Here is a 16401-nt window from a genome sequence, read left to right as displayed (position 1 = left end):
TTTACACCTTATATAACCATGGTACAGTGATCAAAACCAAGAGGCTAATGTTGGCATAATTCTATTAACTAAACTACAAGACATATGTTGTATTTATTCAGTGCTTCCACTAATTTTTTTTTCTTCCTTCTGTTGCAGTATCCAAATTAGGATCCTGAATTTCAGTTGTCATGTCTCCTTAGTGTCCTTCAATCCCTGACAGTTCCACAGTCTTTCTCTCTCATGACCTTGGCACTTCTGAAGAGTACTTGTCAGTTGTATTGTAGGATGTCCCTTGACTTGATGTTTTTCACATAATTAGACTAAGATTATGGATTTGGGGGAAGAATATCATAGAGGTAGTGTGCCCTTCTCATTAAATCATATCTAGAGGTACATGATATTGATGTGTTTTATTATAGGTGATGTCAGCTTGACTACTTGGCTAGGGTGGTGTTTATCAGCTTTCTCAAAAGTAAAGTTACTATTTTTTCCTTTCCATATGCATAGATATTTCTAATCTGTAGGACAACCCTGCAGGTTTCATTAATCCCATTTTACGACCGAGGAAACTTGAGATACCTGCTGTATTTTAGTTAAGTCATGGAAAACTTATTGTTTTAGAGATTATCTCTTTAACAGATAAGGAAACCATGGCCTAGAGATATTAAATGACATGGCAAAGATCACTCAGCTAGTTCACTGCAGAACCAAACTAGACTCCAGGTCTCCCGATTTCCAGTGAAGGGGTAAATACCTAAGACTCCAGTAACATAAATTAGGCATAAGATCTCTGGATCCTTGCATATAAATAGTCAGGGCTTCCCTTCCCCGAGTTCTGACTGGAGAGGAATCTAATACCATCAGCCCTGTTGGAAACAACTGTCAAGAAGCAGCTGCCTCCTTCTGGCTGGCCTTGCTGTGGCACCACAGTCTTTAGCAAGGCTGGTCATAGGACAGGCAGATCTGATATCAGATGCCAGTGTCCCTTTATTTCTCCTAGAATGCTAGTTATATGGCCTCATTATCTGTTTCCAGTGGAGCTGCTGTTGGCTTTCTATTTCCTGGGCTGAGACATTATTTTAGCCTAGAGTGCCCCTGCTGGAATTATGCAGGACATTCCAAGGGGTTGATATATGGAATCTTAAAAGCAGACTGAAATGCCTGATATTGTCATAGGAATTCCATTACCAAAAAGGCTTTTGGGTAGGCTGGTCAATTATGAGCTAAAAACCATTCAGCTCCAGATATTTATGTGTTTTGACTGTGTTTCTGCTGTTTATCATTATAATACCCTGATACGGAAAGGGATGTGAAAAAGTGAAGGAATTCTGCACACAGACCAAATTCCAGAACTGCAGTCTTCCCTCTGGCCAATCAGGCAAAGAAAAATTAAAAAAAAAATCATTTGTTTGATTATTAATAAGGCTGAGCATCTTTCATGTTTATTTTGTCTGTTTTAATTTCTTTTGCCCATATTTTTATTGGGCAGTTTCTGTTTCTGTTTTGTTTTGTTCTTTTATTCTCACCCTAGGATATGTTTTTGTTTGTTTGTTTTTAATTTATTTTAGAGAGAGGAAAGGAGAGAGAAACATCGATGTGAGAGAGAAACATCGATCAGTTGCCTCCCATACACGCCCAGACCAGTTACACCCACAACCTTTTGGTGAAAGGGATGATGCTCCAGCCAACCGAGCCACCCAGCCAGGGCAGCCAGTTTCTGCTTTTAAACTGATTTGTCAACTCATTCCTTGGCATTTAAGTCTTGAGGGAAAGACACATGCATTCATTTTAGAGCTTCGTTTGAAGCTCTGTTGAAGTGGTTCTAGTTTCTTACATAAAATCCAATTTCCTGAGAAAACATATCAAGAAGTACAAGGTAACAGAACACCTATAGGCCAGCTCAGCCCCACACAGCTCTCTGGTACATAGCTTCAGAAATAGAAGGTGGGTAAAATGTGAGATGCAATAAAAACAGAAATAATGAAAAACAACACCAGGCTGTATTTCTCTCCACTCAATGTCTCTGGTTAAATGTTTCAGTATAGTTCTGGGTCAAGACAGAGCAGTTTCTCAGTAATTTACTCTAGTAGTTATTGTTTCATTCTTTCCTCCAAAAATATTTAAATGGAAAAATAGATGTGTAATAAATGTTGATCCGAATATAGGTTTTAATTATTTAGCTTTAAATGCTATTAAAATCATCATTTGTATTAGGTAAGAGCACCTAGTTTTCAGGCAAGAGAAATTTGAAACTAAGAAATACAACTTCAGCTGATGTAGGCTTCTTCTTTTCTCCTTAATTGCAAAACTTATAGAAATAAGAGCAAAGAATCTGCATATATCTATGTGAGCTTACTCAAATCTCAACTAATGCAATGAAATATGTGCACAAGGAAATGCACAGTGTATATGCCTCTAGAGAGAAGAGTCCCTATGTCAGAAAAGTGAATCAGAAACAAATATACTCAATTCTCACTTTTTAATCAATCAAATCCATCAGTTAACCAGTTACAGTCAATGCTTGCTAAAAGCCAAGTATAATGGTGCTCTGGCAGATATAAGACAAATATAATATGCTCTTGAGGAACATACAGTCTAGCAGGGGAACAAGGCAGACAAACCTGAAACATTAAGGGATGATCCCTGAGAATGCTAAGTTAGAGCACGTAATATAACTGGGGCAGGATTTCAGAGGAGGGGAAAATCACTGCTCATGGGTGCAGGGCAACGGGGGTGTTAGGGTAGTTAGAAAGGCTTAATGGCAAAGTAGGATTTGAGTTGGGAGTGGACAGATGGTCAGATGTGCACAGGCAGAGGGAGGGGTGGATATTGGGGCCCAGGGAACAGAAGGCACAGAGGTGGCAGTTAGCGAATTGCTAAGTGGAGGAAGCCTGAAAAGAAAATGTGCATGTTGAGGAGTGCTGAGGACATGAGGCTGCCCCAGCAGATGCTGTGGCAGGCAGCAGGAGGTCACTGGGGTCTCCAGAGCAGGGAGCATCCTGAGGAACAGGTATGTTGTATATTCTATCCCACACCAAGCTGTACTGGAGCCAGAGGCAAAAGGAAAACTCAGTAATACTGATGCTGTCTGTATTTAAATTTTGTATATTTTGTTAATTATGGATTTTCTGCATTAATTTTGATTTTTAAAAATGTTGCATTTAAATATGGTTTATTTTGGTTACTGTGTTGTTTTTTGTCACACAGTTTTTGTGTGTGTCCAAGGTAAGTGCCTCACTTGCCTTAGTTACCCAGGTCAAAGCCATATGTTCTATTTATGAAGTTCAGTGGTGAGGACATGGGTATTTATTATTATTATTATTTTAAATATATCTTTATTGATTTCAGAGAGAGGAAAGGGGAAGGAGAGAGGTAGAAATATCAATGATGAGAGAGTCATTGATCAGCTGCCTCCTGCACGCCCCCAAGTGGGGATCAAGCCCACAACCCAGGCATGTGCCCTGACCAGGAATCGAACCCCACTTGCCTGGATCCTAGGTTGATGCTCAACCACTGAGTCACGCTTGGCCGGGCTATTTTATTATGATTAATTATAGCTTATTATTAATTATATAATTAATTATTATTACTTATATTGTATCCATGGTACAAATATTCTTTGCTTAGTAGACAGTATTTAATAAAAACAATTAATATAAAGAAATTAGAATTTTAAGAAGATTAATTTGGAACTTTAGAGGCCAAAAAGCACAACAGAAAAAAGAACCTTTGTACTCCTGAGTCAATGTCTAGGGAGAAAAACTCCCTGTTGCTGCAGTGTATGCAGTGCAAGCAGAAAAGGATTGTTTTGCCCATGTCTAAGGGGGTGAAAGATAACTGTGGGGGGTGCCGAAGGCTGCTGTTCACTTGGAAATAGGCCTTGAGCAACTCAGCTGCTATAGCCAGAGTGACTTTGCCAGAGGCAACCTTCCACAGATGGGCCACAGTCAGTGGGCATGGCCCACATCTCACATGAAACACACCCACCCTGCCATGCTCAAAGAGAAGCCACTTACTGGCCTGCGGTGCTTACCACAGGGCCACGGCCTGAGAAGCAATGGAAAATAAGAAACCTTATAAATGTTTCAGGGCTCCCTGCATCCAGAAGAGGTGGTGCTTGAGTATTACTAATACATCTAAAGGAGTATTACTAATACATCCAAAAATGTAAAAACTAACATATATCATTCATTAGTAAACTGATGACTAATGGAAGATTTTTTGAGCCAGAGTAGTCAATTAGTACACAGCACAAATCTCAAAAAACGCCAAGGGAAAGGTTGAAGGGTACAGGCCGCTCCCGGTACTCATCACCAGATGCACTTCTCTGTCACTTAATGTGGACCTCCCAGTCAGTTCCAATGTTCAGTGAGAGCTTCTCCAGGCTCAGGGTGGATGTTCTGGCACAATATGTAAAAGCCACAGGCTGATCTTTACTTTCTAAATATCAAGACAATAAAAGGGAACGTTTAATGAACATCTAGGAGAGAAAATTTTTTTCTTTGTATCTGAAATGTTTCTGACTCTGTCATAAAACCTTATACTCTGGAGTATTTTACCTACCATCTTTACCCATGCACTTCCATACATTTTTAAACACAAAACACTCTATTTTTTGTTTGTTTGTTTGTTTTCTGTTTTTTTGTTTTTTGTTTTTTATATCTTTATTGATTTCAGAGAGAGGAAGGGAGAGGGAGAGAGAGAGAGACATTGATCGGCTGCCTCCTGCACACCCCTCACTGGGGATCAAGCCCACAACCCGGGTGTGTGCCCTGATTGGGAATTGAACTGTGATCTCCTGGGTCCTAGGTTGATTTGCAACCGCTGAGCTATGCCCAGCCAGGCACACTCCATTGTTTTGAATGCAAGATTGGAAGGAACAAAGTACTTTGTCCAAGAAATTCAGTAGGTTAGAAAGGATATATCTCATCCTATGTCCTTTAAGAAACTCCATAAACATGAATAGGGCTTCAGGTATCTACAGTTTTTGTTAAAAATATTCAGAGAAGCCACAATATTATTTCAAGCCCAAATTAATTTACCTTAAAAAAAAAACGTGGACAGCTTACAGTGAGCAGAAAGACCAGTTGATGAAGAGAAGCAGGATGGCCTTGCTCCATCTAGATACTAGCATATTTGGCTTCTACCAGAAAGTGCAGAGTCTACTTGGCTAAGTACATTATGCCAGTTTTAGGGCTAATCATCTCTTCACCTCAGATATGTCTATGTTTATAAAAATAAATGGCTTGTTTCCTTACCAGATGAGTGGGTGGTCACAGAAGATGGCTGCTTCTTGAGACCTAGGATGAAGATCTGCTCCACCACACACTTGCTGGGATAATGACCCCTCTCATCAGCACAACTGAAATAAATATAAATGGCATTAAGAAAAGAAGAGAAAGAGGGGTTAACAGGCCCAACATCCCCAGCCTTGTTGGTTCCCTTCCCATCTTCTCCTATGGAAGCCTGAACCATACAGTTATCATATTTACCAGGATGAAAAGGTGGAAACAGATGACTCTACATGATGAAGGCTAAGTAACCAGGAGCCAAACTAATCTTTTTTTTTTTAAGATGTCATTTGGAGAGAAATCACTTAAGGACATGGAAGTCACAAATGTGACTTGGACATGGCAATTCAATTGTAAGAAATAAAATACTTAATGAATTTTTGAATGGTTGAATAAATGGGACTAATGGGAACTTCAATTGAATTCTTTAAAAAAAATTCTTTTAGAGCGAGAAGGAAAGAAGAATGGAGACAATAAGGAAGGCAGGTTCATAGAGTGATGGAAAAAATACTCCAGAGGACTCCAGACCAAGACAGTGACATATGAGGTTCCTGAATTTCCCTCTTCCCACAGATGAACCAAATGTAAAGCTACACATGGAGTAATTCACTTTAAGAGAAATCCAGAAACTTGCTGAGTCCTACACATTTGGTGACTGAAAAAATACCCACATCAAAACAGGCAGGAATGGCTGAGACATTCCATAAACCGCCCCCCCCCCCCCGCATAGTGCCATACAACTGGGAGGGAACCCCAACTCCCAGCCTCTCCATGAAGAGTGAAAGATTTGGACTACACTTCTAGCATCCCAACTTTTAAGTCTCCCACCTGGGGATTAGGCCCCCAAATCATCTAACTCTGATAGCCAACAGTGTTTATTCATGTTTATAAGTTCCACAGGGTTATATCAAACAAAGAAGCAGTTGTTAATGGGTGTACTATCCCCTCAGGGCTCAGCAAAGAGGGAGCAGGCAAAACACCCATTTCCCAATTTCTCCCTGGAAGGAGTATGACTGCAAATTTTTACAGCTACGGCCTGGAGGTCCTCTAATCAGCCTGCATCTAGGTGCTGACTACATTCCCCGCTTTGGGTCACTGATGGGTCTTGGTACATCCTCAACTACTAGCAGCAACTAAGAACAAAGATGGCTGCTTGGATAATCACAAAAGCTTGAGAAGCAACCAGGAGCTCAGGCCGGGCTGAGTGATGAAGTTCATCTCCTTCACAAAACCAGTCTGTTAGGACTAGAAGAGGAGGATGTTTTATCTAATGGGCAGAAACCAACACAGAGAGTCAAGGAAAATTAAACAAGGGAGTATCTTACAAACAACAGAACATTATTAGTCTACAGAAAGTGACTTTAATGAAATAGAGATAAGTTATTTACATGATAGAGAGTTCAAAATAATAATCAAACAAATGCCAACATCAGAAAGTAATGCCTGAACACAGAGAGAGTTTCAACAAAGTGATAGAAAATATAAAAAAGTATACCAAACAGAAACCATAGAGCTGAAAAATACAATAACTGAACTGAAAAATTCAATGGAGGGTTTCAATATCAGATTAGATCAAGTGGAAGAAAGGATCAGTTAATTCAAATATAGGGCAGTGGAATTCATCCAATCAGAGGATCAAAAAGAAAGAAAAAAACATAAAAAAAGAGTGAAGATAGCTTAACAGATTTATAGGACACCCTCAAGTGAACCAATATATGCATTATATTAGTCCCAGAAGGAGAAGAGAAAAGGGAAGAAACCTTATTCAAAGAAATATGGTTAAGATATTCCCTAACCTGGGGAAAGAAACAGACATCCAGATCAAGGACCCCAGTGAGTAACAAAAAAAGAGGAATCTAAAGAACCCACACCAAGATACATTACAATTAAATTTTCAAATGTTAAAAACAAAGAGAATCTTAAAAGCAGCAAGAAAAAGGTAACTTGTTATGTACAAGACACCCCATAAGACTATCAGAAAAATTTTTAGCAGAAAACTTGCAAGGCAGGAGGGAGTGAGATGATATATTCAAAGAAGAAAAAAACCTGCCAACCAAGAATACTCTCCTGGCAAAATTGTTCTTTAGACTTGAAGGAGAGAGTGTTTTCCAGACAAATAAAAGCCAAAGGAATTCATCACCACTAAGCCAGCCCTACAAGAAATGTTAAAGGGAGTTCATGAAGCCGAAATGAAAGGATGCTAACTAAGAACATGAAAATATATGCAAGTATTAAACTCCTTGGTAAAAGTAAATATATAGTTAAATCTACAATACTGTAAGGTTGTAATGGTTGTGGATAAATCATTTATAACTTTTGTATAAAGTTTAAAAGACAAAAGTATTAAAAATAAATATAACTACAAAAGTTTTTAATGACACATATTATAAAAAAACAAAATTATGACACCAAAAACAAAGGTGGGGAGGAAAGTGTAAAAATGTAGAGTTTTTTTGTGTGTGTTAAAAAGTAAGTCATCAGTTTAAAATATACTGTTATAATTAAAAGATGTTTTATGTAAGCTTCATGGTAACCAAAAAGCCAAAACCTATAGTAAATACACAAATGATAAAGAGAATGGAATCAAAGAATGCCACTACAGAAAACCATCAAATTATATAGGAAGAGAAAAAGCAAGGAAGAAAGGCGCAAAGAAACTACAAAATAGCTAGAAAACAATGAACAAAATGGCAACAGTAAGTCTATACCTATCAATAATTATTCTAAATATATTTGGACTAAATTATCCAATCAAAAGAGATAGAGTTGCTGAATGGCGGCTAAACAAGAACCAACTATACGCTGCCTTTAAGTGAGTCACTTCAGCTTTAAGGACATACACAGAGTGAACATGAAGGAATGGAAAAAGATATTGATGCAAATAAGAACCAAAAGAAAGCAGGGGTAGCTATATTTATATAAGACAAAACAGACTTTATGCCAACGACTGTAACAAGAGACAACAAAGATCATTATACAATGATAAACAGGTCAATTCATTATGAGGATATAACATTTGTAAATATTTATGCACCCAACATCTGAGCTCTTAAAATATATAAAGCAAATGCTAACAGACTTGAAGGGAGTAATAGTTAGCAGTACAATAATAGTAGAGGACTTCACTACCCCACTTCAACAATGAATAGATCATCCAGACAGAAAATCAATAAGGAAACATTGTACTTAAACTACATGTTAGACCAGATGGATCTAATAGGTAGTCAACAGTAGCTGACTACACACACAAACACACGTGGAACATTCTCCTGCACAGATCATATGTTAGGCCACAAAACAACTCTTAAATTTAAGTAGACCAAAATTATATCAAGCTTTTCTGACAATAATTGTATGACAGTAGAAATCAATTACAAGAAGAAAACTGGAAAATTCACAAATATGTGGAGATAAAACAACATGCTCCTGAACAACTAATGAGTCAGAGAAGAAATCAAAAGAGAAATAAAGTATCTTGAGACAAATGAAAATAAAAACACAATATACTAAAACATAAAGGACACAGCAAAACAGTTCTAAGAGGGAAGTTTATAGCAATAAATGCCTATACTAAGAAAAAAGAAAGATCTCAAATAAACAACCCAACTTTACACCTCAAGGAACTAGAAATAAAGAACTAAGCCCAAAGTTAGTAGGAGGGAGGAAATAATAAAAATCAGAGCAGAAATAAATGAAGACTAAAAAGACAACAGGAAAGAGCGATGAAACTGAAAGCTGGTTTTTTGAAAAGACAAACAAAAGAGATAAACCTTTAGCTAGACTCACCAAGAAAAAAGCAAGCAGGTTCAAATGAAATCAGAAATGAGAAAGGAGGCATTACATTTTATGTTACAGAAATACTAAAGATTATAAGAAACTACTGTAAAAAATTATACGCCAACAAATTGGATAAGCTAGGAGAAATGGATAAATTTCTAGAAACATACAACCTACCAATACTGAATCATGAAGAAATAGAAAACTTCAACAGACCAATTACTACTAGTAAAGATATTAAATCAGTAATTAAAAACCTCCCAACAAAGAAAAGTCTAGGACCAGATGGTTTCACTGGTGAACTCTACCAAACTTTGAAGAATTAATACAAATCCTTTTCAAACTCACACACACACACACACACACACACACAATATATATATATATATATATATATATATATATATATATATATATATATATATATATATGTATAGAGAGAGAGAGAGAGAGAGAGAGAGAGAGAGAGAGAGGACACACTTCTAAATTCATTTTACAAGGCTAGCGTTACCCTGATACCAATGCCAGCAAGGGGACTACAAGAAAAGAAAATTATAGGGAAATATCCTTGATGAATACAGATGTAAAAATCCTCAAAAAATATTAGCAAACTGAATTCAACAGTTCATTCCAATATAAAGGATTATACATCACAATCAAGTGGGTTTTATCCCTGGGATGCAGAGAGGGTTCAACATAACAAATCAATAAATGTGATACACCACATTAACAAAAGGAAGGATAAAAATCATATGATCTTGTACAATTGAAATTTATAAAATATTATTAACTACTGTTACCCTAATACATTTAATTTAAAAAACATATGATGTAGAAAAAGCTTTCGACAAAATTCAACATTTTTGCATGATAAAAACTCTCAAAAAATTAGATATAGAAGGAACATATCAACTTAATAAAGGCCATTTATGGCAAGCCCACAACTAACATACTCAAAGATGACAAGGATATCCAATATTGCCACTTTTATTCAACATAGTACTGGACATTCTAGCCAGAGCAATTAGGGGCAAAAAAAGAAAGAAAAGAAAGAAAAGGTATCCAAATCAGAAAGAAAAAAGTAAAATTACCTATTTGCAGATGATACGATATTATATATAGAAAACCCTAAAGACTCCACCAAAAAACTATTAGAATAAACAAATTCAGTAAAGTTGAAGGATACAAAATCAATATACAAAAATAGTTGTGTTTCTCCACATTAACAATAAACTATTAAAAAAAGAAATTAAGAAGACAATTGCATTTATAATAGCATCAAAAAGAATAATCAGGAATAAATTTACTCATGGAAGTGAAAAATCTGCACACTGAAAACTATAAGACATTGATGAAAGAAATTGAAGACTCAAATAAAAAGATATTATGTGTTCCTGGTTAAAAGAATATTGTTAGCTCGGCCAGGCGTGGCTCAGTGGTTGAGCATCGAACTAGGATCCAGGAGATCGAGGCTCGATTCCCAGTCAGGCCACATGCCCAGGTTGCAGACTCCATCCCCAGTCAGGGGCATGCAGCAGGCCACTGATCAATGACAACTCTCTCATCACTGATGTTTCTATCTCTCTTTTCCCTTCCTCTCTCTGAAATCCATAAAGATATATTAAAAAATATATATTGTTAAAATGTCTGTACTATCCAAAGCAATATACAAGTTCAATGTCACCCCCATAAAAATTGAAAAAAAAAAATCCTAAAATTCACATGGAACTACAGAAGACCCCAAATAGCCAAAGAAATCTTGAGAAAGAAGAACAAAGCTGAAGGCATTACAATGTCTTATTTCAAACTATATGATAAAGCTATAGTAATCAAACCAGTATGGTATTGGCATAAAAACACATCAATCAATGGAACAGAATAGAGACCCCAGAAATATAAAATAGGGAAATGATAATCTCTTCAATAAATGTTTTTGGGAAAACTGGATATCCACATGCCAAAAAAAGAAAAAGAAAAAAAAAGAAATTAGACCCCTATCTTACACCATACACAAAAATCAACTCAAAATGGGTAAAGATTTAAATGGTACACCTGAAACCATGAAACTCCTAGAAGAAAACATAGGGAGTAAGCCCCCTGACATCGATCTTGGTGATGATTGTTTTAGACTTTACACCAAAAGCAAAGGCAACAAAAGCAAAAATAAACAAGTGGTACTACATCAAACTACAAAACACAGCAAAGGATAACCATCAACAAAATGAAAAGGCAACCTAAGGAATAGGAGAAAAATATCTGTTAACCACATATCCAAAAAGGGTATGTCCAAATATACAATTAACATCCAAAATATAGTAAGAACTTATATAACTCAATTGCAAAAAAAATAAATAAATACAATAACCTAATTAAAAATTGGCAAAGAACTTGAGTAGGTATTTTTCCAAAGAAGACATATGAGCCAACAGGTGCATGAAAAGGTGCTCAATATCACTAATCATCAGGGAAATGCAAAACAAAACTACAATGAGACATCACCTCACACCTGTTAGGATGTCTAATTATTAAAAAGACAAATGCTGGTGGAAATGTGATGAAAAGGGAACCCTTGTACATTGTTGCTGGTAATGTAAACTGGTATGACAACTATGGAAAACAGTATGGGTGTTCCTCAAAATATTAAAAATAGAGCTACCACTTGTGGGTATATATCTGAAGGAAATGAAATAACTATCTTGAAGAGATTTCTACCTCCATGTTCACTGCAGCATTATTCACAATAGCCAAGGTATGGAAACAATCTAATTGTCTGTCAGTGAATGAATGGATCAAGAAGATGTGATATATATACATGATGGAATACTACTCAGCCTTAAAAAGGATGGATAGCTTGCCATTTGTAACAACATGGATAAACCTGGAGGGTATTATGCTAAGTGAAATAAGCTAGACAGAGAAAGACAAATACTGCATAGTATCATTTATATGAGATATGTTGAAAAAAAAGTCAAACTCATAGAAACAGAGAGTAGAATGGTGGTTGCTGGGGGATGGGATGTGAGGGAAATAGGGAGAGGCTGATAAAAGGGTACATGAAAACTTTCAGTTATAAGACAAATAAGGTCTGGGGATCTAATGTATAACATGGTGACTATAGTTGATAATACCGTGTTGTATAATTAAAATTTGCTAAGGGTGTAGAACTTAAGTGTTCTCATCGAAAAAAGGTAAATATGTGAGGTGATGGATGTATTCATTAACTCCATGGTGGGATCCTTTCACAATGTATACGTATATCATATCACACTGTACACTTTAAATATATTATAATTTTATTTGTCAATTATACCTGAATGAAGCTGAAAAAAGAAAATACTCCACAAATGGCCTTCATCATTAACTTCTTTAAATTGTATCATAAAATATCAGCTGTGTATTTGAGGATAGCAAAAGGGTAGCATAATTTACCTCTGAAAACACACAGATTTTTAGCTGTCATTACCTGTTGGTCAAAACACCTGAACAAAAACAAAACTTCCTGTGTAGGAATTGCTTCTGGTGGAGGTACTGGAATGAATGACCATCGTCCAGATACAATTCACCCACAGCAGAACCCTGGAGAGTGAATCACAGATAGAGAATGTGATTATAAAATAGCTTTCTGGGAAAAGAAAGCCACCCCCTAAAGGGAAATAACAGATCTTAAAAATTGTGAAAAATTTTGTTGAACAAAAGCTTAATATTCAAGCTGTAAAAATAGTCATACAAATATATATAATCAATACCCTTTAGTGAAATAATATAAATAAGGAAATCATGTAAGAGGGGCACAAAAAGTTATGCCTTGTTGGAAGAAATTTAAATTATGAAGTATGGTCAGTGGCATAGGTGGCTTCCCTGAAAATACTATCCTAAAGTGTGACAACAGGTCATAAAAGTTCATAGAATGAAACTGAAGTTAAAAAAAAAGTATATAATGGATGAGATCAACTACCTTTAGAAGACTATGTAGAGAATGGTATCTAGTACCTACTTTTTTTTTTTAGTAGGAGGTTTCCTTTTGCATGTCAAACAATGTCAGAGCACTCCATATGGCAGCTTACTGTCATGGACAACACTTGATGTGCTATAGATCTCAAGTCTCTTGTATTTTATTCTGTGGCTTCTTATGGGCCCAAGGCACATAGTTTGGCCCAATAAAACATGCAGAAGTGAAACAGATGGAAAAGAAGAATGTAAGAAAAAAACTTAATTATTTTATAATATTTTCATGAGTAAGAATTTGTGTTTGGTACTGTATTTGGGCAAATGGATAGGAGAGGAATCTGCTATAGGACTCATTTGGCTTAAAAGGACAGATCAATTCTGGATGCTTCCAGGCTTTACCCAAGGAGATTTTAGTTGTTTGAGCCATCTGATAACAGAAGTCACTGTGTGGGGGTGGTATTCCTTTTACAGGAGACTGAGTCTCAGGGCTAATCCGTGTGGCAGGCTTCCTAGGCCCCAGTGACCTTTCAGTCCAGTGGTATCAATGCCAAGCTGCAAAGCACCAAAGGTCACAGTGTCCTAGAGGAAATGTCCATTACTTCTAGTTCTCAGAGCTCCTTTAAGAACAATTCCAGACAAGTCAGACAAGCTAGACAATGATTCAGAAATGATACAAAACTTTGATTTCTAGATAAACATCTGAAGCATCTATCCCACAGATGGGGTTCACCACTTACATAAAGTCACACACTCAAAAGGCTACCACTGTGAAGAGATAAGAGTAGTAACACATGAAATGTGTAAAGGTAACACTTTCCAAATACCTTAGTGCTTAGAGCCACCCGGAGTCCATACGGGGAATCGGTCATCCAGCCTGTGGATTTTCCTATAGTTGTCTTTATAGGCACCACACTTCCACCTCGTTGAAACACCGGTATCTGTTAACAGAGCAAAACTCAGCGAAGGAGTATTCATATAAGGCAATTTCAAAGTAGAATTTAAAAATGTTTCATTGTATACTCTTTACAAATATAGACTCAAAAGCAATATAAATTCATGGCAAATATGGGGGCCCTGGTATTAAAAGGAAGCATTCAAACACTAAAAACTTCTCACCCTTCATCAATTTATCATCTGTTCTACTTATCCTATCAGTAGCCTTTTCGGTTTTGTATTTTTAATTTTCCTGTCAATATAACAAATGCATTTATTTCTAGGGCCCTACTAAAGAGTGACCTTGTCTGTGCCAGCAGGCCCAGATGTGTATAGGTATGTTAGTAGATGAAAGATGGTAGTTTCTTTTTTGGGGAGAGATGAATTTTGTTCTTACTCACTGCAAGTTACACCTGTCTTGCTCCCTGATTCCCTGTATCATCAGGATGAATGACTCAATTCTGAGGGTAAATTTGTGAAACTTCTGTTATAGAAGCCACCAAGGGCACTTTAAGTGACTCTGATAACAGGGCTGGAGGCATGACCCATACCCATGGGTCTTCTGGAATGCCATTCCCAGCAGGGAAAGCCCAGCAGGTTTCCTGTCTTCCAGTTCGGTGCTCTGTAAGAAAGCTCCCTGGACCATATAGCAACTGTGCTTTGCTCTGAGTAAAGTACAAGCAGGGAGAAGAGAACAAGAATATAAATGAAGCAGGGAGTGAGAATAGACTAGTGAGGTTGTGAACCTCTGCTTGACTCGCAGTTGGCAGCAAGAAGCAAAGCACATCTATCATACCACCCTCATCAGCCAGTCTCTTTTTTTCCTGTCAAAGAATGAGGTAGTAGGTTAGTATGGAATGGAGTCTTGTCTCAGTTCTGCCATAATCTAGACACAACCCTGAACAAGTAATTTTACTTTTCTGAACCTCAGTGTCTTCACCTGCAAGCATGAGAGATTAGAATAGATGCATGTTAAGGTCTCTTCTAGACCTGAAAGCTGACATATGAAATCATTTTCTTTATAATGGAGTTTATATTGCTACTGACAATTTTAAAAATAACATCAATTCCTATTTATTAATCTTCACACTACTTAGGGTTTGTGGCAGTGGTGGTGATTCAGCTGCAGGAGCCAACTTCCCTTCAGAAATTCTACCTGGATGGGCCACTTTGATTCTAACATCATAACTGATAGCATTCCTTTGGGCCTAGAGGTCCAGGATTACAATTCAAAACATGTTTTTTGACTTGGTCCTGTGGAAGGACATTCTGTATGGCATGTATGATGACCACCATGTTTGCTTTCTATTTTCAGTGTTACTATTTTTCTTAGACTTACAAATGTAAGTATACAGGGAAGAGTTGTTTGTCCTTCATGTTTCATCAGAGTATATATTATTTTTATACTCTTTTTCCTCACATTTTAACAGCTTCATTGATATAATTCACATGCCATACAAGCTACCCATTTAAAGTATATATTTAAATGGTTTTTAGTATATTCAGAGTCATGACCACAATAAATTTTTAAAAATTTTCATCACCCCAAAAAGAATCCCGTGCTCATCAGTCACTTACCATTGCTCCCCAAATCCTGTCCCTTTTCCAGCCCTAAGCAACTACTAATCTATTTTCTGTCTCCATATATACATGTTATTCTGCAGAGCTCTAATGTCCTTGGTTCCTTCTGTGTAGGTGCATGTTTTGGACTGCATATTTGTGTCCCCCCCAAATTCATACGTTGAAGCCGCAGCCTCCAATGTGACTGTATTTGCAGACAGGGCCTTTCCAGAAGTAACTAAGGTTAAGTGAGGTCCTAAGAGTGGGGCCTTGATCCCATTCCTCACTCTCTGCCTCTGCCGTGTGAGGGCACAGCAAGGAAGTGGCGTCTACGTGCCAGGAAGAGAGTCCTCACCAGGAACTGAATTGGTTGGCACCTTAATCTAGTACTTTTAGCCTCCAGGATTATAAGATAACAAATTACTGTGTGGTTTTATTTAAAAGAGAGAAAAAGGGAGAGAGAGAAACATCAATGTGAGAGCAAAACATTCATCAGCTGCCTCCTGCACACCCCCTACTGGGGATTGAGCCTGCAACGGGGGAGTGTGCCCTGACCGGGGATGGAACTGGCAAACTTTCAGTGCATGGGATGACACCCAACCAACTGAGCCACACCAGCCAGGGCAATAAATTTTATTTTTTAAGGCAACCAGTCTATGGTATTTTGTTATGACAGTCCGAATAGGCTAATATAACACAATTGGTAAAAATAACAGTTTTTGAGAAAAATAACTTACAGTGTCCAAGGCTACTGGGATCTTCACAGTACATGCTCCTTCCCAAGAAGCAAATGTCTTAGAATCATACCAGAACTGAAAAGGAACAGACTCCAATGAAAAAGAGTATATGAGCAACTCTGCTCACAATTTCATTATTTAGCAAAATACCCATTTGTCTTGATTTCAAATAA

At 37.1% G+C, this 16401-nt stretch overlaps 1 protein-coding gene across 1 annotated transcript in view; it reads right to left on the bottom strand.

Annotated features, from left to right (window-relative positions):
- Positions 1-3674: 3674 nt before the first annotated feature.
- The window catches only part of GANC (glucosidase alpha, neutral C), a 67294-nt gene continuing 54567 nt past the window's right edge, over positions 3675-16401 (bottom strand). Inside the window, exons 20-24 of the mRNA XM_081153657.1 lie at positions 16229-16303; positions 13823-13936; positions 12514-12626; positions 5241-5344; positions 3675-4422 (exon numbers count right to left, since the gene is read on the bottom strand). Of these exons, the coding sequence (XP_081009783.1) occupies positions 4313-4422; positions 5241-5344; positions 12514-12626; positions 13823-13936; positions 16229-16303 (516 nt within the window). The 3' untranslated portion in view covers positions 3675-4312. The remainder of the gene's footprint in view (positions 4423-5240; positions 5345-12513; positions 12627-13822; positions 13937-16228; positions 16304-16401) is intronic.

The sequence above is a fragment of the Miniopterus schreibersii genome, assembly GCF_964146895.1.
Source record: "Miniopterus schreibersii genome assembly, chromosome: 1".
Taxonomy (NCBI): Eukaryota; Metazoa; Chordata; class Mammalia; order Chiroptera; family Miniopteridae; genus Miniopterus; species Miniopterus schreibersii.
This window is presented reverse-complemented; position numbering and strand designations above follow the sequence as displayed.